Source organism: Ovis canadensis, chromosome 7 (assembly GCF_042477335.2).
Source record: "Ovis canadensis isolate MfBH-ARS-UI-01 breed Bighorn chromosome 7, ARS-UI_OviCan_v2, whole genome shotgun sequence".
In the NCBI taxonomy this organism is placed as follows: domain Eukaryota; kingdom Metazoa; phylum Chordata; class Mammalia; order Artiodactyla; family Bovidae; genus Ovis; species Ovis canadensis.
This window is the reverse complement of record NC_091251.1, coordinates 83172262-83199206: the sequence shown is the minus strand read 5'-3', so window position 1 is coordinate 83199206 and position 26945 is coordinate 83172262. Positions and strand designations below refer to the sequence as shown.

General features: G+C 45.8%; 1 protein-coding gene across 1 annotated transcript; it reads left to right on the top strand.

Moving 5' to 3' along the window:
* Positions 1–18149: 18149 nt before the first annotated feature.
* Positions 18150–23013, top strand: SIX1 (SIX homeobox 1). Its single transcript, XM_069596753.1, has 2 exons — positions 18150–19131; positions 21147–23013. The coding sequence occupies exons 1-2, from the start codon at positions 18572–18574 to the stop codon at positions 21439–21441; spliced, it is 855 nt and encodes a 284-aa protein (XP_069452854.1). The 5' UTR covers positions 18150–18571; the 3' UTR covers positions 21442–23013.
* Positions 23014–26945: the final 3932 nt, after the last annotated feature.

Below are 26945 nucleotides of genomic sequence, written 5' to 3'. Positions count from 1 at the left end.
AAATTTAATCCCAGTTATATCAACAAATTAACTAAAAATAAATATCAATAGATGTCAGATAGTTTTAGGAAAATAATTAATTATATTATGCTCATTATAAACATTCTTTAAACATAAAGACACAGATAACTTGAAAGTATAATGATGGGAAAAAATATAGGATGGAAACAGTAATTAAAAGAAAACTGGTATAATTATGTTTAAGAGAAAAAGTGTTCTTTCAGGCAAGTGTTACTAGAGATAAGGAAAAACATTTCATAATAATAAAAGGATCAGTTCAGTAGGAAGACCCAACAAATCTAAATTTGCATAGACATCATAACAGAGCTTTAGCATACTGAAGCAAAAATTAAGTGAAATAAAAGGAGACATAGACAAAGTCACAATCATATTAGAAGTTTTAACACACATCTCCCAGTAACTATAAACAAAAACTCCAAAAAGTCAATAAGGATATATTTAAACAACACTATTAAGCAACTCGACCTAATTGATATATATAGAACACTATACCCAACAACTGCAGAATACTCATTCTTTTCAAATGCACACTAAAAATAGACCATCTGCTGGGTTATAAAGCAAGACTCAACAAATTTCAAAGAACTGAAATCATGCAGAGTATATTCTTTGACCATTAAAATCAACACAAAAATATAAATAGGAAATGCCAAAGCATATGAAAATTAAGAAACATACTTCTAAATCACCTGTGGACCAAAGAGGAAATCACAAGGGAAATTAGAAAATATTTGAACTGAAGGATAATGAAAATAAATCATATGAAAACTTGTAGGATGTAGCTAAAACAGTTCCTAGAAGGAAATTAATGGTTTCTAATAAACACATTAGAAAAGCAAAATAGTTGAAAATCAGTACTCTAAGATTTTACCTTATGAATATAGAAAAAGAAGAGCCAATTATACACAAACAAAGCAGAAGAAAAGAAATAATAAAGAATGCAACTGCAATCAATGAAATAAAAAGTATGCAATAACAAAATCATCACAGACAATCTTTTCTTTAGAGTAATAAAATCTATGATCTCCCAGAAAAAATAACCAATAAAAGAGAAGACACAAATGACCAATATGAGGAGTTTCAGAATGTGATGTCACTGCACATTCTATAGATATTAAGAGAACATGATGACAACTCTTTGCCAATAAACTTGACAAAAGACAAATTCTTTGAAAAATACAATTTACCAAAACTGATATAAAGAGAAATAACAATACTAATACTCTGACATATGTTTAATAAATCAAATACATGGATAAAATTTCATAAATATTATCCAGGCCCAGGTGATTTTCAAGGTCAATTTTTATAAATATTTAAGGAGAAATAATAGTAATATCTCTCAGATCCTTTCAGAGGTTAGAGAAAATGGGAAGAATGAATTACTTGTTTTATTAGGTTAACATAAATATGATACCAAAACCAAAATCCTTTCTGCATATGGATTCAAAAATTCTAAATAAAACATTATTAAATTTAATACAGAGAAAAAAAGATAATACATAATGACCAAGAATGATGCATCCCAGGAATGCAAGATTGGTTTAACATTCTAAAATAATCAATACAGGGACTTCCCAGCACTCTCCAATGGTTAAGACTCCTTGCCTCCACTTCAGGGGCCATTGGTTTGATCCCTGGTTGGGAACTGGGATCCTGCATGCCATATGGTGCAGCCAAAAAATAAAATAAAATAATCCATATAATTCATCACATTAGCAGGAAAAAAAGAAAAAAACCCACATGATTATAAATATATAAATACAGAAAATAATACAATAAATACAGAAAATTAATTTGATTCAAAAAACCACTCAGGACAAAAACTCTCATATGTTAAAATAGAAGGGAACTTTATTAATATGACAAAAACTATCTACAAAAAAACCCCAAACCAAAACATTGCAGTTTACATGTTTGATGGTGAAATATTGAATACTTTCTCTCTGAGGTACAAATGTAATTCTGTGGGAAAAAGAATGGCTTTCTCATCATACAAAGCTAGAACTGTTGTGTATCTATATAGGAAAAAACCTCAGAGTTGACTCCTACTTTACACCACTTATAAAAATCAATTCAAGATAGCTCATAAGTATAAATGTCAAATTAAAATATCAAATTTCTTCTGGAAGAAAACATAGGATAACATTTTCATGACTTTGCATAGACAAAGATTTCTTAAATGTGATAGAAAAGACAATAACTATAAAAGAATAAAAACATAATTTCATTTAACTGAAATTAAGAACTTTTGTTCAATATAAGAACTTTAGTATGAGAATGAAGAGGCAAGTCACATACTAGGATAGTATTTTCATTTCATTATCTGTCTATCTATCTATCTATCCATTCAACTGACAAAAGGGGTTATGTCCAGAATGTATAAAAAACGTATACAAATAAGACCAAAAAACTGCAAGAATGGGCAAAGATCTGAATAAGCATTATACAAAAGAGACTATCCAAATAGTCAATAATTACGTGAAAAGATGGTCAATATAATTATTTATTAGAGAGATGCAAATTAAAGCCACAAGATACTATTATACATCCACCACCAGAAAGTCTAAAATTTGAAAGAATAAAAATACCAAGTATTGGAAAAGATGTGGAGCAGTTGGAACTCTCATACAATTGCTAGTGGGAGAGTAACTTTAGAACACCATTAAGCAGTATCTTTTTTCAGCTAAATAAACAGCTACTCCTTGACTCAGCAATTCTCCAGGTATATGACCATGAGAAATGAGAACATATACCCAATGAAGGACATGGGTAAGAATGTTCATAGCAGCTTTATTCATTACAGTAAAAAGCTAGAGACAACACAAATGTTCATCAGCAGGAGAATGGATTATCAGCCTATTATTGTGTATTCATATAGTAGAATACAAACAATAATTTTAAAAATGCACCACTGTCACACATAACAACACGGATGATTCCCACAGATATTATGTTGAACAAAGGAAGATGTGATAAAATTATTTGATTTCATTTACATTCAATTCAAGAACAAGCAAAATGAACTGATGCTGACACTTGAAGTCAGAAGAGTGACCACCCCTGGGCTGTAATTTGTACACTTTCCTCTTTCATTATATCTATTCCAGGTATGATTTAGAAGACACTAAACTCAGCTTCCCTTGTGGCTCAGTGGTAAAGAATCTGCCTGCCAACTCAGGGGACTGTTTCGAACCCTGCTCTGAAATGATCCCATGTGCCATGGCGCAACTAAGCCCAGGTACCAACTACTGAGCATATGTGCCCCAACTACTGAAGTCCGTGTGCCCTAGAGCCCACACTCTGCAACAAGAGAAGTCACTGCAAATGAGAAGCCCACACGTTGAAACTAGAGAATAGCCCTTGTTCGCTGCAACTAGAGAAAAGTTCAAGCAGCAACAAAGACCCAACGGAGCCAAAAATAAATAAATAATTAATTCTTAAAAAGATACTAACTTTAAAGTAAAAAATTTAAATTAGCCACACTTTCATAATCAGATTGGCAAAGATTAAAGAGTATAGCTAGACAATTGGGAAGAATTAGTCTATTGCATACTGTCAAGGCAAGTGTAAAATGGTACACATTTTGAAGGACCATTTGGCAATATACATGAAAATTTTAATATACATTACCCTTTGACTCAGTGATTTCACTTTTAGCAATTTAATGAAATATACACACAAATACTCAAAAATATATGTATAAAGATAGTCACAGGATCATCATAAAAGACAAAGTTTGGCAAAAAGACACATCCATCAATAAAGGAATAGTTACATAAATTTTAAAAATCCATGAACTATGTTATAGCCATGAAAAAGCTTGAGGTACATCTATATGTTTTGACCTACAAGAAATGAGACTATGAACTTGGTAAACAAAGATGGGAAAGGTCATGCTCCTAACCTCCATCTACCACATATCCACTCACTTATATACACTCTTTACCTCAGTTGATTTATAACATGGAGTTAATAATATCACTGGCTCTTATCCATCTTACAAGTGAGGGGCAAAAAGAAGCCCTCTGAAAAGCAGAAAGTATTATAGAAGTGCAAAGTATTATTCCTGAAAAACATTCTTTCATTAACCAAAGCTTTGTGTTTATTTATCTTAAATCACTACTCAGTCCAGATTTCTTTCCTCTGTCATATATTTAAGCCAGTGTTTCAAAACACGGGCAGCAGACAAACCTCCAACAAAATGAAGAGTTATTAAAAACACTGAGTACAATCCCAAATCTATCAAAATTTTGGAACCTCTGATTTAGATGGAAATAGAGGTTAAGTCAACATTTTCCCCTTCATTGAGAAGAGTCTGAGCTGAATCCCGTTAATGGTAGTAAGCCATCAGGTCTGACTTTGATCTGCCTTGCCTTATGGTTTAGCCTCACTGCAGGAGTCAAATGGGCTGGTAAAGTAGTACAAATGGTGCCTCCATTTACTCAACCCCAATAAGAGCCAAAAAATATCCAAGGAAAAGAACAATGTGATTGCCACATTGTAGACAAACACAAACCCAGCTCAGCTTTAAGTACTGTAGCTGTTGGAAAACATCATCTCCTGGGCAGCTGCTTTGGCTACTGTCCCCAATTAACTTAGCAGAATCTCAAAAATAGAAGGCAGCCTCTGTTCTGTTATATAATAAACAGTTCTTTATTTGAAATGACAATATTTACTTTTCCTATAGTGAACTCCAGCAGCCTACTAGGCAGTGGGCAAACAGTAGAAATGCCTAAAATGGAAACTTGAGAAAGCAGTTTAGCCAGTACAGTTTACTCAAACTTTCTACTTGACCAACAAGTAATTAGAAGATCCTCTCCATGCTTCTCTCATATGTATCATGGATTTCATGTGACTTTGTTACCACAAGGCATATCTTTCTTGTTTTATTGAGTCTTAGAATATATAAAACAGATGTGAGGTAGTGAGTTCTCCAATACTCAAGTGTTTAAGCATCGGTAAGGGTTGCCCCATCAAAGGGATTTTTTTTTGCAAGGATTTTACTTAGAGTGACAGGTTTATCCAATGACTTCTTGGCCTCTCCCAACAGCAAAGAGTCTGATATCTATGTTTCCATGATCTCATTTTCAAATGATCTTTAAAGGGAGAGAATAATAAATTATGATTATTAACCTTCTTGGGTATTTAATCTCCCTCTCATTAACAAGAAGCTGCCATTTATGTGCTTGTGTTCTTTATTGTAAAAATACTTTTAAACCTTTGTAAGCAAGCAACAAATGACCACTATTTGCAGTGCAGACAACACTTTTAACTTCCTCTTAGATTCTATTTTCCATTTCTTCTGTCATATTGTAGCAACACTCCAGGGCATCTTCATTTCATGCAAATCTTGGAGAAGAGGTGTTCAATTACTGTTCTAACGGGATCATGCACATTGAGAGATGTTCACAAAACCTGTTGGTTTTTAAGGTGTACTCAGGAGGCAATACTGTTCTTTGGCCAATGAGATTTGTTTAATTTTCATGGCTGGTGCTGAATTTTTTTCCAAGATGTTTCTTTTGTTTCATTGTCCTGGTCTGATGTCACTTCCCTGCTAACTCATTTAGCGGAAGCAATCACTTGAAGAGGACAAACTATTTCCTATCTAGTTACTAGTTAGAAACATCTTAAGGCTGATGAAATCTTTCAGAAACCCGAAGATTCTCCCCTCCCCAGTAAAAAAGTCTATTCTAAAAATTCTCTTTCAAAATCATTCAAAGTAAATTCTGGTTAGGTCAAAATTTGCAGTTTAAATATTGTTCCTAAAGAAAACAAGATAAATGTTGTTCCTGCTGATAGAACATATCCTTTTTATGTTCCTACATCAGGCAGAGCGATTGTTTATTCTCAAAGAATAGCCTACTAACCAGTTGCATTAAAATTAGTTCCTGCCATAAAACGCAGATTCCGAGATCCCACTGTAAACCTAGGGAAGCAAAATTCTGGGGGTTTGGCCACTGAATTTTTACAAGTGTCTCAGGTCCTTTGCATGCCTACTAAAGTTAATGAAACACTGTCCTTAAGCCAAATCCTTACTTTTCTGGAACTTCTAGTAGTTCTTCTCTTAAACAAGCCAAAGAAAGAATTGCAAGCATTGAAAATACAGGCTAAATCTTGTCATAGAATATGTATCCTATTGTAACCCTGTTTATGAACACTAAATAGCTTCTCTGTAGGACAGTTAAGCTGTAGTAATTACCTCATGGTTCTGTAATCTGTATGTCTCCTCCCACATGACATTTACACCAACTAAGACTATGACTTATTTCCAGACAGGATGGAAGAACTACCAGACCTGTGTGGACTGATGTCACTTCATGTTACATTTTCTTTTTCTTAGTGATTTAAAGACATTTATGAAATTTCTCACAAATCTTGAACATGAATTATAGAGTCTAACGTAAGGAGGATAAAATTTTACAAGGACTCACTAAATTGAAATCTTTTGAATCTGGTCTTTTTATGGAAAATTGCTTTTTAGATAAATTGGAAAGGATCTGGGATTCAAAGCTCTTTAAAATTGATGTAAAGTTGATTTACAATATTAAATTAGTTTCAGGTGTACAACATAGTGATTCAATGTTTTTATAGATTATACTCCATTTCAAGTTACTACAAAATAATGGCTATATTTCTCTGTGCTGTACAATATATCCATATTGCTTATTTATTTTATTGGGATTCATAGCTCTTATCCCCAAACTGCCTCTGAATTATACTTCCATGGGCAATTGTTCAGCCTCTCTGCCATATTTTTGTAATAGGAATAATCACCCTTTGCAATAATAATACTGAGAAGTTGAGAAAGTTCTGAGGAGATGAATGAGATCAGGCTTGTAAAATGTTAAAGGCTCCTGAGTGAAGGATCCTATAAAATGTGTAAATTATTAGCATTCTTTTTATGGGCCTTTGATGAATTATTGACCTGTCGATGATGAATCTCCTTGAAATATTTCACTCCTTGCTTTTCAGAGTAAAACAGTCTACTCTTAAATTTTCCTGGAGTATTTTTGGGAATTTTAAAATTAAGTCAAAAACAAAAAAAGCAACAGCACCTCTCTCTCGAACACATATGCACTCCCTGAGACTACAGTGTGCATCGTTGTCTTGACTTTCTATTGACTAGATTGATTGAACTTAACCATTTGGGTGCTCAAAGTCTCAAGCGCTTTGGGTTAGCTAAAGTATCACAACGTCGACTAGCTTTTTAGTAGTAAACTCTAATGTATAAAACTAATTGGAAATAAATTATTTACTTGATGTCATGCTTGGTTGTGAAATTATTCTATCCACTCAGTTTCAGTTGCTATCATACAGACTGCTCTTTCAAATTTTCACTCATCCGGAATTAAGGATTTTTGAAAAATCTAACTAGAGACAAAGCAAAAGCAACATCTATCTGCATATCATCATCATTAAATCTCTCAGTAATAAGGAACCCCTAGTTTACTCAAGAGGATGTTTCAATGTTTTTAATTTGCAAAGTAGGAGAAGGAATTTTAAGAGATCATTCAGTCTACTAGTTGAAGCTGAACATACACAGTTGTCTTATTTAATAGTTTATCTTATAATGACAAAATATGTAACTTTGATGTAGAAGAAAAAAGCTAAAAAAAACCCACAACCAAAATTGAGGTTATATAAATAGACAACATGGGTTCGCAGACATAAAGAAAAATGAGGAACACAAAGACAGCCTTGGATAGTAGGTCCATAAGGAAAAAAAGTTTCTGGAACTGAGTAAATGACAAATCACTATTGAGTTCCTTGCAGAGGGACATGAGAGAAAAATATTTATATCCATATTGACAGTGGCTACAAAGAGATCTGGGGATAGTTTCTTGCCTTGGGTTTGGTTGACTTCGCTTCTTGAAAAAATATGAGGATTAAACATTCACAAATATTCCTAATATTTTTTGAACAAGGAAGTGAGATATTAGCACTTCTTTTTTTCAGTGCTGTATCTACCACTGTAGCTTCTGTCAACCTTAACTTTAAACCTTACAGAAGAATCAATATCTTCTGATTTGAGAGTTTTCCCCACATGGTAAAAATAAAATGTGAAATTTCAGTAAATGGCATGAAAAATTTTAGTAGTACCAGGAAGTTTTCAGAAACTAGAGCTTTTACATAATATGGAAGTTTTAATGTTTTGAAGGTTCAGTAAATTATGTAGTGTACAAAAGTGAAGTCTAAATTACCCACTCAGAAGGGTAACCCTATAGCCCACATGTCTGGATCCATGTATGCAGATGGACAGATACACTTCATTTCTTCTGGGAAGCTGAGTTCTAAAAAGCTATCACTCAGAACAGACAGTTTTATGATTGCCTGAGAAGAAAAGGAAAGATGACAGAGTTGCTATAAAAATGAAAGGCCTTTTGGTGTATTAACAGCTGAAAACATTACAGCTTAAATGAAGATGTGAAACAAAAAATCAGCTTAAAACTGCAAAAAAAAAAAAAAAAAACTTGTGCAGAAGGTTTGAAGCATATGGACACCCACCCAGTTTGCAAAGAGGGCAATGGGAGCCCCAGACTTTAGCTTATTAAAGATGACCTTTCCCCTCTCTAAAATTTCAAAGCTGACGTTTCAAGTGCTGAGCAGACTGTGTGCCATATGTAACATGACCTCAGCTCCACTCTGCCTGAGCACTGATGGCATCACTAATGAGAGGTGAAAGGTCCTTTTCTTGCAGCTTTTTCAGAAACCTACCAACTCTTGCCTGTGAAGTAAGGCCCCTCCCTCCCCCCAACCCTTGATTTCAAGAGAACTGCATTTAATACACAGCCTCAAAACACTTTTATTACCGGTCGATTTGCTTATAGCCACAGCCAAATGGCAGGATGTACAATCACATGCAGAAGAAAATATTTATTTTGACTCACAAGCCAAAGGGATTAAGAGAACATTGTATTAACCTTGCCTTTCATCTGTCTTTTAAAGGGAAATTCTCCAGAGGCGTCCATTGAAGTTCTGTTTTTTTAAATATAAAGTGTATCAAAGACTTTTAGGAGACCAGGTGTGTGTTTATCTGACTATCTTTCAAGAAGCTGCTTCAGAGACTGCAAAAAGATGTATGTTCAGGAATCTATTTCAGGGATTCTTACCAGCCAGCTAGTTACCCAACCCCCACTCCCTTCCCTGGCTTCCCGCCCCCCCAGCCCCCCTTGCTGCTTCGAAACAAAATAGCTTCTTTCCAAGCAGGTTGTTATCATATTCATGGCATGGTCAATTTCCGTTTGCCAAGAAAATATTTAGGCTGATCAAAGACATTAGAAAATCGGATGAATAGAAACAGACGTTCCCACAAGAGAAGCGTTTGTCAACGTGAAGAGGCAGGCGGATTGCAGCCCACCCAGTTACTCCTAGGAAATAGCTCTCCTGCTAAAGGCAGAACTATGGGGTCACCTGGATTCTACTGGAAGGGCTATGGAAGAGTCCGGAAATTCACGTGGAGACTGGAGCTTGGGACTCTCCGATGGCGGACATGTAAGGAGATGATCGCTTCTAGTATCTATCAGCAAACCTAGAAGGCCTTTAATTACATCCATTAACACAGAGGGACCTTTCAAGACTGAAGATGAGTAAGTTTGAGATCCTTTTGTTTTGCTTCGACTGGTTTGTTATGAGCATGGAAAGACACATTCTTTGTAGATGATACAGGAATTTCTCCTGAAGTAGTGTAAATTAAGTTTCCTAGGTTTGAGTGGGAGAATGGCTGACAGTAATTGTCCTTGGGACCCTTTGGTTTCCAGAGTGTGCGCCCAGGCCAATCGATGAAAGAAAGAAGGGCCTTCCACCTCCTCCTTGTTCCTCGGCAAGACGCAGCCAAATCAGGTGAGGCCATTTGCTGCGGCGCTTAGACGTGAAGGCCTGGTTGGTGTTGCGGTTTTCTTCCGCGGGCTCCTGAAAATTGAAAAACAAAACAAAACAAAACAAAAAAGTGAAAAGCCGGCCCCGCTCAGGCAAAGGAGATCCGGGTTCTCTCCCACCCCCTTGCTTGCCTTGGCCACATCGCGGCACCTCAATCGCCAGTGAAGCGTCGCAGACCTTATACCGACGCCTCCAGTTTTCCAAAGGAGAAAGCGAGGGAAGGAAGCCAACTGTGGGGGCCCCTTTAGGGCCAAAGAAGTCTCGCTCGGGGCCACGCGGCGCTAGCAAGGCCGCAGCAGAAGAAGCGGTTGCTGGGCTGTGGGCTGAGAATCCGCTCGGCCACCCTTGGCCCTCCCTACAGCGCGTCCCTCACCGCCCCCCTCCCCCGCCCCGGGCTTGACCAGGCAGATTTCCTTTCCTGTGCTTTCTTTCTTCCCTTTTTTTTTTTTTTTCTTTCGGTTCCTGCCGGCCAGGCCAGGGATCCTTTGCCAGGAAGACAGCGCCCTCTTTCTCCTCCGGCCGTGCCCGCCGCTGGGCTGCGCCCCATCCCAGTTCCGCTGACCTGCCCTGGCCTCCTTCTCGCCCCCGCCCTCCCCGGCCCTGTCCCTTCCTTCCTTAAGCCCCTATGCCTCTAGGCTCCCAGAACCACTTCGGGGAACAGCCCGAGAGAGCGGCGGAGTCCTAAGTCTTCTCACGTTCAGACCACTGGTCTGGCCGGAACGCCGGACCCCTGGCTGCAGAACTGGGCGGAGCCGTCCCAGCGCAGACGCAGCGCCCGACAGCTCGAGCGTGGCCCCGGGGAGGGGCTCCTGGCGGCGGGGCGGGGGTTAGCCCGGCTCCCCCAGACTGGGCACCGCGGGCGGGGCTGCGAGTACGCTGCGCGGCAGGGTCTCCCGGGCGCCGGCGCACACCTGGCGGAGAAGCCTACCCCGGACCCGGGATGGGCCGGCGAAACGGGGATGCGGGCCTGCACGCGGGGGGATGGGTGGGGGTGGCGGGTGAACCTGAGGTAAGGAAAGCTCCCACAGCCTTGTTCCCAGCCCTAAAAGCGCCCCTCCGGCCCCCCGCCCCCCCCCCCCCCGGCTGCCTGAAAGCCTCACCCTGCAGGCTTCCAGCAGGGCTGCGCCAAGTACAGCAGCGGTGTTGGAAATGGTTGCAAAATCCAAGCCCAGCCCCAGTGGGCGAGAGGCGCGGAGGGGCATGCGTGAGTGGGAAACCTCCACCCCGCATTTCCTTCTCTGCCGCTCAGAGGACTGGGGCTTCAGACAGATGCGCGCGGCCCATTCGGGAGCAGAGGCAGTCAAGTTTCTCTGTCCGCGACAATCTGTATCCTTTAGAACCCAAACAATGTACTTGTGTGGGAATGCAGAAACATTTTCCACGGCGTGGATTTGCACCGACATGGAGGCCTGAAGCGCTCCCCTAGCCCTCCCCACAGTTCGCGGCGCCCGGAAACCCCAGGGGCCGTTCGCCTTAGGCTCACCCTGCTGCAGAGCGCAGGCGGCTCCCAGAAATGAACTAATCTGGTCACAAACCACCGGCCGGCCCTAACAAAGCGAACCTTCTCGGCAGCTCAGCGCCCAATTTGTCCGCAGCACTTTCTTCCGCAATTCAGAAGCATTATCTTGTTTTTTAAAGTATCGCGGCAGAAACGTGGCAATTATCCTGGGCTCGGGTTACGCTAAATGGCTTTGGGCTGAGAAATGGAAGAATACAAATGCCGCGAACGTGCTGATAGCTTTTCTGCCGGGCCTGGATAGGGGTAGGGAGGCGAGCTAGAAGACACCGCCAGGGAGAGGGAGGTACGGCGCAAGTTCCCCCTCTTGGTTCTCTCTCCCAAGGGCACCAACCAGAAAGACGTGTTGGGCCTTTATCCCTAGAGCTTAAGGATTCCGAGCGATGGTCTCCTTCATGGATCGTGAGAGATGGGGTCAAATCCCCGACAAGACAGGACCAGGCTTCTGGCCTCTGCTTTGGGTCAGGAAGCCGTTGGGAGCTTCAGGCATTGCTGGGATAAAGAAGAGGAGAGGTCAAGGGTCAGAGGGAGAGATGAGGAAGAATCCAGTGCCGCTTCAGGACAGCTACTCCAAAACTGAGTAGAATTGGGAGAATGGCAGGGAGAAGACAGCCACAAGGAAAGAAGAACCGGAGCGAGGCGTTCATTCCTGAGCGAGAGGCCTGGCCCGGGAGTCCTGGTGCACGCTGTAGGGTGGGAACCTGCGAGAACTGGAGAGGCCCAGAGGCCACGAGGCGTCTCCGCACCAGGGGGGCGGGGGCGGGGGGGAACAGATACAGAAAACCTCTAAGAATCTTCATCTCGGTCCACCGCGGTGAGTTTGGGCCTGGAAAATGGGGAGAAAACAGAGTAGCGAGAGGCGTTCGGGTGCCGGCTCCCAGCGCGCAGACGCCTTCCTCGCCCCAGCCGCCCAGTCTGCAGTGGTAGCCACGCTGTGCGCGTGTCTCTTTCCCTTTCTGCGCAAACCAGCCCCCACATCTTGAAGTAATCAGCAGCCGAGAAGGGACTCGTCCCCCTGGCATCTCAGGTTAAAGAAGGAGGTCCAGGAAAATGTGGTAGAGCCATTACAAGAAACCCGAGCCGCAGTCATCAGGGACTCCAATTGCCATCGCATTAGGATTGATTAGAGACCAGCAGTACCGTAATGACCCGGAAAGAGGGGCAGCCGGGGATTATTAATATCAGAATGTGGCAGGGAGGGGAGGTGGTCAAAGGCAGAGAGGGAAGAGCAAAGTGGGGAGGGAGAAGTTTTAAGTTACTAGTATTTATGTATAAGTGCCGGCTTACCTGAGGAAACCGGATAGTCAGTGAATCACGAAAACAATAAATCTAATTGCATCTAAAATTTTAGGAAGCCTGATTTTTTTTGGTGGGGGGGGGGGAGGCGGGAAATCATCGTGAAAACCAGACTAAGGTCTCAGTTTTCATAAACACGTAGTTTTATAAGCCTGTTGTAAAAATGTAAGTGAAGAGATGGGGAGAAGTGCTGGATGTTCACTTCCTACCAATGGGTCTCTACAAAAAGATTTAGGGAATCTATTTGTGAGGCATTTGGGGTCTTCTCTCAAGGGATATAGGGCAATAGAGTGGACATTTTTGTAAGGTCTGCAGAGGAGTAATACACAATTTTAATTGAAACAGTGATACCTGGGTAGTGATTTTTGTTTTGAGACAGGACTGATCAGGATCCCTAAGAGATGTAGAGAAGAGAGTGGTTTGTCTCCTTTCTTGGACCATGAGCCAAAACAAATCAGCCCCTGATGGTCTGGGCTGAAACTCAGCTCACTGGATAATTAACTCCATCTTTCCAGTCCACCCTAACTGTTTATTTAGTGTCACCCTGCATTACCATCACTAGCACTTTCCTCTGAACAGGAGTAACTGCAGGCTTTCACCTCCCAAAAGGAAATTCTTCTTAGCTTAGACAGATGCAGTATTCAGGATGTACATTAGTTGATTGGAAACTCGAAGATAAGGACTCTCGCCCTGAGGTAATATTAATAAAGCAAAGGAGGCAAGAACGTCTTAGGCTCTTAAGAACAGATTCTCACAACACTCTCCTTCACTTTCCAGAAAGGTGCTTGGCATCTAATGTTGAGTGGTGTCTTCTGACTCAAATCTGGTGGTTGGCAAGTCTCTGGGCCTTCTCAGAGCTCAGCTTAAATCTGCCATTTTCCTCCAGGTGGCCAACCCACCTTCTTCAGTCCTTCATGGGCGCCCCCACCTGTTGACTACACCACCACTCCGTGTGAGGGGTCCCCACCAACTGAACCAGATGCCCCTGCCAGGACTTCAGAGTCTACTCACCAGGTGCTGCCTGGGTGCAGCATATCAGCACAGCATGGTCTGTGAGACCTCACAGCGCCTGGTACTGGGGAAGCAGGCGCAGGCGTCAAGAGCTTTGAGGAAGGGAGAGGAAGGAGAGAGAAAAAGAAGAAAGCAAAAGAGAAATAGAGGGATCCGGTGAGAGAGGAGAGGGTGTGTGTGTGGGGGGGTCAGGGTGTTGGACAGAGAGAGTGTGAGAGAGAAACGCGAAGAATGAGACAATGAGGGAACGAAAGGGACAAAGGGTGAGATGGAGATAAGAGACAAGAGAGAATGAAGGAATCAGAGGTTCACACACAGAATGAATGAGCTTCCTCTTTCAGGCTGAAAGAGAGGATGAGGTAGAAAGAGACACAGAGAGAGACCAAACCTGGAGACACACGGAGGGAGAGGGTAACTTCCCCAAACACACGCACACCCACTCCAGCACGGTCCCCGTTCACTGTGAGTTCCCTCTCGGCGGTGTGTCTCTGCCTGTTTTTCTCTTTCCTCTCTCCCTTCCCCGACCCCGGGACAATGTGGAGACTGTATTTTCAGGAGCCGCGCGGGGCGGCAGGGTTTTTAGCAGCAAGCCAGGCTCGCTGCCGGCTCTGTTTGTCCAGGTGTAGGCGGGGAACGGCAGTCTCCCGGCGTCTTGGGCTGGCGCTGCATTTTCGCACCAAGGAAGCGAGAGGCTCTGGTCGCGCGCTTCCCGCTTCAAGGAGAAAACTCCCTCCCTCCATCCATACATAAATATATTAGGGGAACAGACAAATCTTCATTGTTCAGAAATAAGCCAAGGAGGCCGCCCGGCTCCCCTTGGCCCGGCCAAGCGAGGCTGGAAGGAAGGGAGGCAGAGGCGGGGGCCGCACGGATCCGGTGTCACGTTGCAGATTCCCACTAAAGATAACGAAACGTGATCTATTTTTCAGAACAGCAAGTGGATGGGAAAGAACCTTGACAACACAAAACTCATTTACTAATGGACTGGTTTTGGATTTCTCTCTTTCTGGTCCGCACATCGCCCCGCCTGAGCCCTCGGCCTATCCAGAGCTAGCGGGGAGCAGCGTCCCCCAGGAGGCAGGTGGGAGGCTGCTCCGGCGCCGCGCCGCCCTCGGAGCCCGGCATCCGGAGGGGTCGAGGGCACCTGGAGTTTCCGACCAAGTAAAGGAGAAAGATGAACGTTGTCACTTCAGCCAGGATGTGGGATCCTCATTGCCCCAGAGGGACGACGCTAATTTATTGATGAAACACCTTCCAAAGCCCTTCCCTCCCAAATATCTGTAGGTAGAGTAGAATCCTTGCTGTAGTTCTTGATGGCAAAAGAATTCCAAGAAAGCGGGCCAGAAGCCTCCAAACAGCTCGCTCCAAGCCAAAAGGGAAATAAGTGGGTCTCAGCCAGAGGACACAAGGCCTTGTTTTAACCCGACCTAGAAACCCCAACACCAACTGATGCCTCCGCATCGACTTTTCCACAGATCAGTTGTGTGCACCCGGCGGTTACCTGCACGGAGGAGGCACAGAAGAGCAGAAACCTGGCGTTGGGAGTCCCTTTCTAGCTGTGTTACCCTCGGGACCCACGAAGCGGCGAGGGCAGCAGCTCGTGCTGCTCTTCGCCTTTAAATCTCCGACGAATCTCTGTTTTCTTGTGATTTGCATTGACAGCAAAAGGTTTTAAGTTACTAGAACAACTCAAACCTTTCTGTGTGCGATTTAAAATGGATCATTTGGTTTATGTGGTTTGTAAATTCATGTCATTTTACCTCTTTTAGTGGTTTGCAGTGAAAGGTTCCATTTTGGGAAACCTTATATATCCGAGCCAATAATTAACATTTATAAAAATTGGTTTCCCTAACCGAGGGATCGAAATAGCAGGTAGGCTCGTTGGTACAAAGCGAATAGCACATTTCTTTTCTAATCGTGCGATCTACTGGACTGAACACTAGGAGAGAAAGGCTGGCGGCCAGGGCACGGCCTCCAAGGACGAGCACCACTTCTTATCAACTGCGGTGCCCGCAGTCGCCGCATCCGCACAGTCGTCTTCCCAGTTGTCTCCACCGTCTAGTGCGTCTTGATTCCTTTTGAAGAGAGATGAAAAGAAGTGGGCAGGGAGGTCTGGAGGAAGCCGGGGGTGGGGGGTTGGGGGCGGGGAAGGTGGTGGGTGTCTCATTGTAATCTCTCTGTTCCCTGTAAATCTATACCTGCCCTTATTTGTCCAAGCTGTGCCTCATTTCCTTATACAAAATTGTTAATTACAAAGTACATCCCATATTCAACTTACCCTTTGTCTTTTAAGAGACGTGGTTATATTTACAGACTCCCCCCGTTCTCCTCCCCCCCGCCCCCCCCCCACATTGTAATTCTGCGCACTTGCTCCAGACTTTAGGGTATTAACTGATTTTTTTAGAGCCGAGTTTAAACCTCCGTTCCAGTCCGCACACAGCTGCCATGTCAATAATGACTGTTCCAAGCAGAGACATTCCTTCTGGCAGGACACTGCAGCTCTTCAAGACTTCATCTGAAACATCATGAGCACTAAAATAAGACCATGAGGGAAAATTACCAGACACATGGGCTTGGGCTCTGCTTTGCCAGGTTTCCAGTTTAGAAAGTAAGTCATTCGGCACACCATGTGGTAGGGATTCTCTTGAAATAATGTGCACCCATTAAATGCATTTAAAGATAATCCCAAACATAATGAAATATCAGCATTTGCTTCCAAGTTCTAATTGCCTGGGATACTGAAGGGAAAGTTTTCAAAGATGGAAAAAGCTTTGTTTGGGAGTTCAGTGGAGAAGCAGCTTCGTGTCTACTCAGTCTCCCAAGAGACAGATGGGGGTGGGGGTGTGTGTGGAAACCCTTCACGACTTTAAGATGTACATTGCCAGGTGCATTGGAATGGGTGTGTTGTTTTAAAACCATCTAAATAATACAAGGGGAAACCCACACAGTGCTTCTTCCATTCCCACTTATGTCTCAATATGTAAATGGTTCTGTGATGCTCTATGCTCTTGCTGATGTTTAAATAAACATATTTAAAGACAAGCAAATTTAAAGAACCTAGGGTTTGTTCGGCATTGACTAAGAGGACACATTTAAATCAAAAGCATTTTTGAAGTGTACTTAAAATTCTGTTTTGAACTTATCTAATCAGAGATAAGTATAGTCATAAAGTCACTCTCCTTCCACCTTTTGGCTCCCTTTATCTCCATGCATTGTTCTTATCTCCTGCCAGTCTTGGCTACTGACAATAGATTATCTCTATTTAGAGACGCTAATTGTTTTCAAAATCTTTTTAATAATTGCTTTGGAACAAGGTGTGCAAATGAGGCTTAAGATAATTACAGCTCCATTTGTTTGTGTAGTTTTACTAAGCATTCTCCACACACCCAACAAAATAACAGATGATGGGACTGAAATTGCAAGACATCTCTCAATCCCTGGCAGTAAAATAGGCCAGCATTGCAATCTACACACACACACACACAGAGGCACACACATGCACACACACACACCCCTCTTTATTTAATCTTGTTGGAGCCGCGGTCGTCCTCGCTTTGAGGGCAGTGTTCCTCTCAGAACAGGGCAATATTATGTTACAACCGGACGGCTATTGGAGCCGGACACAGTTTTATTTAATTTACACCCCATCCAGCGCCTTTCGTGCGATGTTCCCAAAGCATTTTTGCTAATAGCAAGTAAAGCTTCTCAGCATTCCCCATTAGCAGAGGTGGCAACCGCACAGATAGGGAAACCGAGTCCAGAAGCCTGCCTGCAGACTTAAACCACAGATCATTAAAATTCTGAATCGCAAATGAACTCTTGGAATCTCTATTTGCTCAGCAACTATGCTCTACACAACTCTTCTCTCGGTCCCAAATAGTCGTGGCCTTTTGCGAATGAGGGAAGCGCTATACAGCTGGGAGTATTTGTGCGCTTTGGAGGGCGGTGGGGGCAGGAGAGGAGAGGGGAGGAAATTAGGTTTGGCTCCTGGAGCTGAAGCCAGCCGGGAGAGAAGCCATTCTTGCAGCGGCTGCAGCCCAGAGGACTGGTCTACTCTTGTATTATTTATCGCGTTCCATAAGCTATTCATCAATCCATTACTTATTCATTCCAACATTAAGGTAATTAAATATGAGCTCACCGGGAAATGGCAAGTTTGCAAAGGACAGGGACAGAGGTACGGAGGGAGAGGAGGGGAATTAGAAGGTCTGGAGCCATTGATTTGTGCAAAGATGTGCGCGGCTGCCCTTAGGTGACACAGCAGAGGGGGCTCACGTTGCAAGGTCCTGACGCGCTCACCCACTCCCACCGCCCCTCGTCCCCGCGAAGCACCGCTGCCTCCCTCCTCCCCACTTCGCTTCCCACCACTCGCGGTCCCTCTCCTCCCACCACTCCCTATCCCTCGCTGTACAGCCTCGCCCTCCCCGCGCGGGGCGGCGCGGCCTCCCGGCCCGGCCCGGCGGCGCGCGGGCTGGCCAGCCCCGGATAGGCGCCGCCCGCAGCCAATCAGCGCGCCGAGGACGCTGCGCGCTTTAAGGCAGCTGCAGGGAGAACAGAAACCAAGTTCCCCGGCAACGAGCAGCATCCACCCGGCCGGAGGCAGGAGCCAGCGAGGCCCGAAAAGCTGCGGAGTGAGCCGGCCGTTCCTATTCCAGCGCGCGCTCATATTCCTCCTCCACTTACTCGGCCGCCCGTCTTCAAGTCTTGACTCGCTTTTACGCCTTCGCACAGCCTAGGGAGGGGGTTAGGAGCTGCCGCGCCCCCCTCCCTGCGGCTGCCTCCCCCTACTTTTTCGGCTTTGCTCCCTGCAGCGTGCGCCCGGGTAGTGCGCCCCGGCAGGCCCCAGCCATGTCGATGCTGCCATCGTTCGGCTTCACACAGGAGCAAGTGGCGTGCGTGTGCGAGGTTCTGCAGCAAGGCGGGAACCTGGAGCGCCTGGGCAGGTTCCTGTGGTCGCTGCCCGCCTGCGACCACCTGCACAAGAATGAAAGCGTGCTCAAGGCCAAGGCCGTGGTCGCTTTCCACCGCGGCAACTTCCGCGAGCTCTACAAGATCTTGGAGAGCCACCAGTTCTCGCCTCACAATCACCCCAAGCTGCAACAACTGTGGCTGAAGGCTCACTACGTGGAAGCCGAGAAGTTACGCGGCCGGCCCCTGGGCGCGGTGGGCAAATATCGGGTGCGCCGAAAATTCCCTTTGCCACGAACCATCTGGGACGGCGAGGAGACCAGCTACTGCTTCAAGGAGAAGTCGCGGGGCGTGCTGCGGGAGTGGTACGCTCATAACCCTTACCCCTCGCCGCGTGAGAAGCGGGAGCTGGCCGAGGCCACCGGTCTCACCACCACCCAGGTCAGCAACTGGTTTAAGAACCGGAGGCAAAGAGATCGGGCCGCCGAGGCCAAGGAAAGGTACGCGGCATCATTCCCGCAAATCGGGCGACCCTGGGAAGCCTTCCTTTCCCCTCCGCCCCTTTCCACCCCCGCAGGCACCAACCACCTCGATCACCCCGCTGGCCGGAGCCCCTCCGCGGGGCGGCGCCCCGGCCTCCGCTGCACTGCGGCGAAAGTTCATGAACTCTTGAGATCGCTCGCTAGGGATGGCGGGGCGCGGGGTGGAGGGCGGTGTTCATCTGATTTGAGTGTCCGCGCGTGGATTTCCTGGGATGTGAGTGTCGGGAAACGTTGGCGCTAGGTTTGTTTTTCATGTCTTCTTGGCTGGCTAGGGGGAGAGGAGTGGCGGGTGGAGAGTGAGTTTTTAGATCAAGCAGAAGGGGAATGTTGATTGGTATCGCGGGGGGAAGGGGTTCAGTGGGGGCTGAGGGTCTGGAACCTCTCTCCTCTCGCACCCCGGAAGGGTGAAGCTGTCCTGAAAGTTCTGCTCAGTTTCCACTCGCGCCCGGCCCTTCAGTCGCGCTGTCCTGGCAGTCTTTTGGGTGAGAGGTCATTTCCATTCGCACTAGCTGCACAAAGGGAGGAGTCTTTCGAAAGAAGTCCACAGAAGAGAGCGCTTTGGGAGGGTTGGCGCTTCGTTGACTCCCCGGTGCCCCAAGCCCAGAACTGATTCTCTTCGTCGGCTCCCTGGCGCGTGGCCGGGCGCCGCGGCGGGTCCGGCCCGCTGTCCGCGCCGCTCACCCGGGCGAGGAATGGGTCTCTAGTCTCAGACTTCTCTTACCCTAGAACACAGAAGACAACATTTTTTTCAACCTGTCTCTGTCTCCGCCTTCCTCACACGAACACTCCTGGCCACCTGGCCCGGCTCCACTCTTTTGCTGTGGAGTTTCCGACCAAGATTCGGAAGAGCCTCGGGGAGGCGGCGGCGGCGGGGAGAGCGCTCCGGGGAGCCGAGCAGTTTTGGGGAAACCTGAACGCCCGAGTCGGCCGAGTTTCTTTTGTTTGCTTCGGAGCCTGGGGGCCGAAGAAGTCGCCTCCTTGTTTCCCTCTGGGAAGCAAGAGTCTGGAGAAATTCAGCTGAGATGGCATTTTAGGAGAGAGAGACTACGAGAGTTGGGGAGAGTTGGACAGACAGGCAACTCCGGGGTGGGGAGCATTCTGAAGGCAGAAGCGCGAGGGCTGGGAGACCTTGCAGTTTACCAGCACCGAGCGCCCAGGCTGACACCCCGGTACATCACACCCGCTCAGGCTGTGCCGGGTCTTGAAGTTCCCCTGCCAGCAAAGTGTGCGCCGGTGTGGGTGTCCGCAGGGAGTTTGAAAGAGCACGCGAGGCACTGAGGACTGAGCGAATAACACCGGGCCAGGGACCGTGCAGTTCCATTTAGACGTCTGTTACAAAACGGCCGTCCTTTAAGCCAGGCCAGAGGGCCTACTCCCTGATGAAATCGGAGAGACTGGCTGTGCTCCCTGTGTTTACTCAGGTCACTGGGCCGCTCTGGACACCACTTCCCATGACCTGTCCTGTGCCTCTGAAACCACAACCTCCAGGCAGGGGCAGGGAAACTCGACGGTTAATTGTTTCCTCAGATGGGAACAGGACAATTGACTTAATTCACCACCAAACATCTGTGCACTGGGCGCTGTTCGACCCCACCTCCCGTCATTTTCTTCATCACCAACAACCATTTGTTGGAAGATTTTCAAATTTCCTTCTAAATGTGGTACTTCTTGATAGGTATTTAATAAAAACTGTTAGAACAAAACTTTAAAAATAATTTTTTGTGCATTTCAAATAAGCCCTGCTGATTTGGCTTTCTAAACTCTGGAAGAGGAAAGGACCCAGCATCACCTTTCTCAAGTCTCCTAGGCCTCCTCTCTTTCCCCCAGGACTCTGTGGGGTGGGTGAGAGGGCAGAACTCCATTTGGGTCAGTGACTGATTGCACAATGGCCCTTTCCTTCTTCCAGCTCCCCTCCCTCCATCTCACACTTTTTTTTTTTTTTTAACCATATGGTGTTGTCCTCTGTTTCTTAGGGAGAACACCGAAAACAATAACTCCTCCTCCAACAAGCAGAATCAACTCTCTCCTCTGGAAGGGGGCAAGCCACTCATGTCCAGCTCAGAAGAAGAGTTCTCACCTCCCCAGAGTCCAGACCAGAGCTCGGTCCTTCTGCTTCAGGGCAACATGGGCCACGCCAGGAGCTCCAACTATTCTCTCCCGGGTTTAACAGCCTCGCAGTCAGCGCACAGCCTGCAAGCCCATCAGCATCAGCTCCAGGACTCCCTGCTGGGCCCCCTCACCTCCAGTTTGGTGGACTTGGGGTCCTAAGAAGGGAGGGACTGGGGCCTCAAAGCAGCAACTAGGGACACTTGTAAATAGACATCAGGAACATTTTTTGCAGCTTGTTTCTGGGGTTCTTTGCGCATAAAGGAATGGTGGACTCTCACAAATATCTTTTTAAAAATCAAAACCAACAGCGATCTCAAACGTAGTGCTCTCTTCTCTCCGACTATTTCCACTTCTACATTTCCCCTCCCAGTGTGGAGATCAGGGGGAAAAAAAACCCAAACAAACAAAAACATCCAGTTACCCAGCCTTGGTTCTGGGCAACCCGTGTTCCTGCTTCAGTAGGCTTCCTTTTTCTTTTTTTTTTTTCTTCAGTGAATGGAATTACAAATCAACTGGATTTTAATTATTTCATCTTAATTTATTTATGGAAAATGTTTCGAGAAGCGGAAAAGGAAATGAAAATGAGAGAGAGAGGGAAGTTAAAACAGTGAAAAGATCCTCCAGCCTGAGAGGAACTGGTTGCATTCTTAAGGTGAATAGGAAAAATATGATCTTATACCTTTTTTGATGGGGAAAATTAAGTTTACATTTTTCATATTTAGTGTTAAATAATTTTATGTAGATTAAAAGGAAAGAACAGTATTAGGGGGAAGAAAACAAGTGCCTAAATGTCTTAATGCTGTCTATGTGAGGCAGTTAGAAATAGAAGTGACCATTATTAATACAACTATTTTTGTCAAATTTAGTGGGGGTTTTTGGTTGTTGTTTGTTTTCTTGGGTTTTTTTATGGCAAACTTTAAAAAATGTACCAATGTGGAAAAACACTTTCCTGAATGCCATTACTTCTCCTGCCCTTGAAGCTCTCATATCTGTAGCCTACTCCTGTTAAGGGTTTCTCCTTTTTCTAGTTTCTAGCTTGCAAAAGTACGTAACAAATCTGGCTACCTGGTATTTGTTACTAAAACAGCATGTGTTTGCAGGTTTCTTTTCTATTGTACCTAAACCAGTCTAAATTAAAACTTAGTAGAACACCAGGAGTACTGATTCTGTTTCTGAAAGGTGAGTTGTGTACTGCTGTCACTGGGCTCCCCCCTTTTTTAACAAATAGGTTTTTTTTTTCTTTATTACTTAATGGTGGTTATGAATTGCAGGGTACATTGAAGGCCATCCCCTGAACCAAGAATGGTGACTGAGTTAATTATGTGACAGAAAAAGAGCAAATTCAAATTTGGTATATTTATTTATTTTTTATTACTTAGATATGCAGTTTTGTTTACCACTAGCTTTTCTCCACAGAATTCGTACGTTACCTCTTTTGTATTAGCAAATTTATGGCAAGACTGTGAAAGTAAAATAATTTATCTGCATGAAGGAAAAAAAGGGAACTCGTTCAAGGATAGCAACATTGTGAATTAATCTGTACAAATAGAAAGCAGACCAACAGGACAGGAGCTCTTTGCAGTGCTGCCGGATGATGTCCAGAAACAATCCCAGTAATCATGTAGGCTCCATATTATTTTTGCCTGGGGCAAAAATGATGTACCTTGTATTTAGCTTTTAAAATTAGTGAAACAAATGGCATTATTTATTAAAATTCTACTCAGGATAACAGGATTGGCTTGCTTGTGCTTTGTAAAATATTGCTCCCCAGAGGAAGTCTATTTTATGACATGACAGTTTCATAATTTTGATTTTTCTCCATCTGTGTCACCATTAATATGTTCATTTCTTTCTTACTCTTTCCTATCTTTCCTGTCCTGATCTAGAAGTGGGGGTAGGGGTATTAAGACCTTCTTCTTATTTCTTTTAATGCCAAATGGCTTTGACATAGTTCCAGGGAGAAAGGGTCACTGTAGTCACTTTTACTTATAAAGTCATTTTTCCCCCCAGTGATGGACAGATGTTCACACAGCCGCTCAGAGACCATCCTTTGCATTGGGAGCTCAGAGTCCCAATCTCCCTTGTTAGTGTTTTGGATCATTAAGTTGGTGTTTATTTAAGTCACTAGGGTGTTTATTCTCCACGTCTTGGGCCATGGAGAAATGCCACCCTCTGCAGGAGGGGCTCTCACAGGGGATCTCCTCGCATTCTTCACATTCACTGCCCAAAACAAACACCCAGCACAAAGATAGCTTTCAATGACCCTGACAGGCTTCAAAGGACACCGCGGAAATCTCCCTGGAAAATAGGAAGGGCCAATTACTTTAATTTCTTACAAGCCCTCTCTTCCTACTCCGATGACTACCCCCCACTCTTCCAGCTCTGTTGAGTATAATTTTAGACTCGGGGAAGTTCTATCTCCCTCGGTGCCTCGGCCCACTTCCTGCTGCCTTGGTTGGTGAATCTTGGAAAAGTCTGCAGATCTGGCGAGGAGCAGAGCAGGCCGGCCGGTCCTGTAAAAGCCCCTGTGATTACTGCTTGTAAACTCGTTAAAAGGACAATTTTCTGTCACAGTCATAAACTCTTTGTAAAATCCCTGGCATTCGATCCAGAGTGCACATATTCCAGATGTGTTTAATAAGAAATTGCACAATGTGCCTCCCTCACCATCCTCCTCTCGGTCTGGCTAAAATGGGGACAAGCAGGAGGAGGTGAGAAAGCTGGATGTTGCATTGAGTTTTCTTGGCAATCATTTTAGAGCAATCACGGGGGGAACTAACCATATTTCTTTTTTTCCTCGAGGAAATCTTCAAGGACCAGCTGTCAAGGGACCTCCAATTTACCTTCTCGTCTTCTCAGTTTAACTGAATCAAAAGCCACTTTCTGATTTCTCCTTTACAGATTTCGTAAGGAGAGCCAAAAGTAATAAACAATGATTTCTAGATAGTTTTTAGGACGAAACCTTACAGAATTTTACCGAGTGAAATAAAGTAATAATATACTGGGGCGATTTTCAAATTTTGGAGTTTTAAATCTGAACACAGGATACTTCGGGTCCCCGTTGCCTCTTCTCCTTGACCTCCTGGCTGAGAACGAAGCTTCTTTAAATACTCGAGAGGCCAAAGGGGTTGGCCGGCGGTTTCTGAATTTTGGCTTAGCAGACAGGGACTCAAGAGCCCCCAAGCCCCACGAGATGCGGGCTGGAAACCGGACGCCGCTGGGGCCGGGAACTATCCTCCAGGCAAAGACAGCTCAATCTTTACCCAGAGATGAAGTGGAGGCTTCCAGGAAGAGGCAGCGGCACTGGCACTTATGGGCGAACTGAGTTTGCTGAGCAGTGACCCTTGTCCCGCCGCTGTCCTCCGCACCCTGAGGGCCGGTTGGGCCCCTGGCACTGACCGCGCACGAGGCAGCTGCTCCTCTGCCTTGCCGCCGCCGCCGCCGCTCCTGCAGCTGCGGCCGAAAGGGCTTCACTCCTTTTGCCTCCGCCGCCTGGAGGTCTTCGCTCAAGTCTGCAGGCAGTACTCCAGGTTAGAGAGCCAGAGGTTTCCGTTCCGCGTGTCTCAGGCTGCAGGAAGCTGGGGGAGTTTCTCCCGCCACCCCGCAGACTCCGGAGGCTGCTCCTGCTCCTCTGCTCTCCCGAGGCATTGGGAGTCGAGGCGCTGCTGCTCTCCGCCCCCAGCCCCGGGCGGGGTCCTCTCACCTCCGCACCGAGGATCGCTCACATTCACATTCCGGGAGGGAGTATCATCACAGCGCAGCTCCAGGCGCGGGGCCTGGTGGCGCGGCCCGCGGAGCCCCTGAGAGCAGAGGCTGCAAGTAGGTGCCGCAGCCTGAGCTTCGTGGGACAACGCGGCTGCCGTGGCCTTAGGCACCCCGGAGCCACACCCTAAGCCCTCATCGGGTCTCCCTCTTTTGAGTCAAGGAGCTGAATTCCTGGCGAGACCCCCGAGCGGCGCGGAAAGCACTCCCGAAGGGGTTGGACCAGGCCGGGTGGTGGCAGGAGGAAGCGGTCGTGGCCGCTCACGGCTCCCGGGCGGGGCGGCAGGTGGGAGCGCCCTTGGGTCTCAGACGCCTAGGCGGCCGTGCTCAAGCCCCTGAGCCTGGTCGGGAGGTGGCCTAGGCCCCGCCGCCCTCCCCGCGTCACGTACGGCCCGTGTCTTTTGCTTCCTGCGGCCTGGGTTTTGGCTCAAGGGCCTGGGCTCATCCCCCGCGCGTTCGGCGGAGGGGTGCCAGTCACAGAGGGCACCCCTTCGATGGCTGAGGAGAGCGGTCCGGGTTTCTAGGGTCTCGGGCACGACCGGGAGGCAGCTCGGCTTCATCGACCAGCCGGGCCTCATCAGGCGTTTATCTCCCTGGCCCGGCGTTTTCCCCCGTGGCCCGAGGCCTTGGGGTGAGCAGAGGCCTTTTCCTCACGCGCATCGCCGGGGCCCCAGGAAGGAGGCGCAGGCCAAGGCCCGCAGCATGCTTCAGACTGGGCCATCGCCGCGCACACTCTGCCCTTCTTTAGTGGGGTAGGGGGCGTCGACAGAAATAGGTGGGTCAGGGTTAAGGTGAGGAAATTGGCTGATGGCCCACGTGCTCCCTCTATACTATTTCTTCTTTCTCTGGTTTTTCCCAGGAGACTAAAAACTGTCCTAGGCTACCTCCTCCAGCCACCCCGAAGCCAGCAGAACTAGTGTCTGCCCACAGTCCACAGGGGGAAATCGCACAAGCGTACCCGAGGGCTCAGGCCCATAGCACTCAGGTATGCTGTTAGGTGGGGACTTGTGAGCCCCTTCAAGGTCATAGTGATCCTGCCTCCCCTTCCTCTCTAGTCTAGTTGAATCCGATAGTACACCTGGAAGAAAGACATGGGTTAAATCAGCCAGGATAGAGAAGTCAAAATCATGGGGGCTTGTCCTCTACCCAGAAAAACTGCCGCCCTGGAAGGCCACATTTTCTCTAATGTTTTAAACTGAGTATACACACACAACTTCGTTCCAGCTGATGAAACTGGAAACCTGTTCTCCCACTGAGGATGGCAATCAGTGTTTTAGGCGCTGTGGTCCTTTCAGACAGTGAGGAACAACACTGCAGTAGCGTTTAAAAACAAAGAGAAAAGAGACTGCTTGAGGCGCGGGTGTATGTCTGACTCTTCCCATCTGAGTTTCAGCTTCTCTTCTTTTGTTAATGGACAGCTGAGACCCCACTTCTCAGCATGCAAAGCACAAACTCCTGAAGGTCTGCTCTCCTCTATTGCTTCACTACCTGGGAGTTTCCTCCCTCCCCTTTTGCAAAAGTGCCCACTAATTGTTTTCCTTTGCATAACATTAAAATATCCTTAAAATCCCATTCATCTCCCCCCAAGTCCATCCAACAGGAGAATGCAGAAAGAAAAACTAATTAAAAAAACTAAAAATGCAACCCAGCCTTATCTTTGAAAGAGAAAAGAGTTAACTTCAGATTTAACGCACACTTAAGTGTATCTGAAATGGCTACCCAATTGTAATTAAAATACTACTAGGAGATATTGGCTGCTCTCCCTTCACTGCCATTAGTGGTTGTCATTAAAAAGACAGATAATTAGAAAGAAAGATGGAGAGGTGGAAATGTATACCAGCCCTCTCCATCTGGTCCCCTGCCCTTGCTATCCTCCCTAACTTAGAAGATAAATCTTTTAT

Coding starts and splice junctions, on each gene's coding strand:
- SIX1 (XM_069596753.1), top strand. CDS start 18,572: ATGTCGATGCTGCCATCGTTCGGCTTCACACAGGAGCAAGTGGCGTGC. Junction 19,132..21,146: donor GCCGCCGAGGCCAAGGAAAG/GTACGCGGCATC, acceptor TCTGTTTCTTAG/GGAGAACACCGAAAACAATA.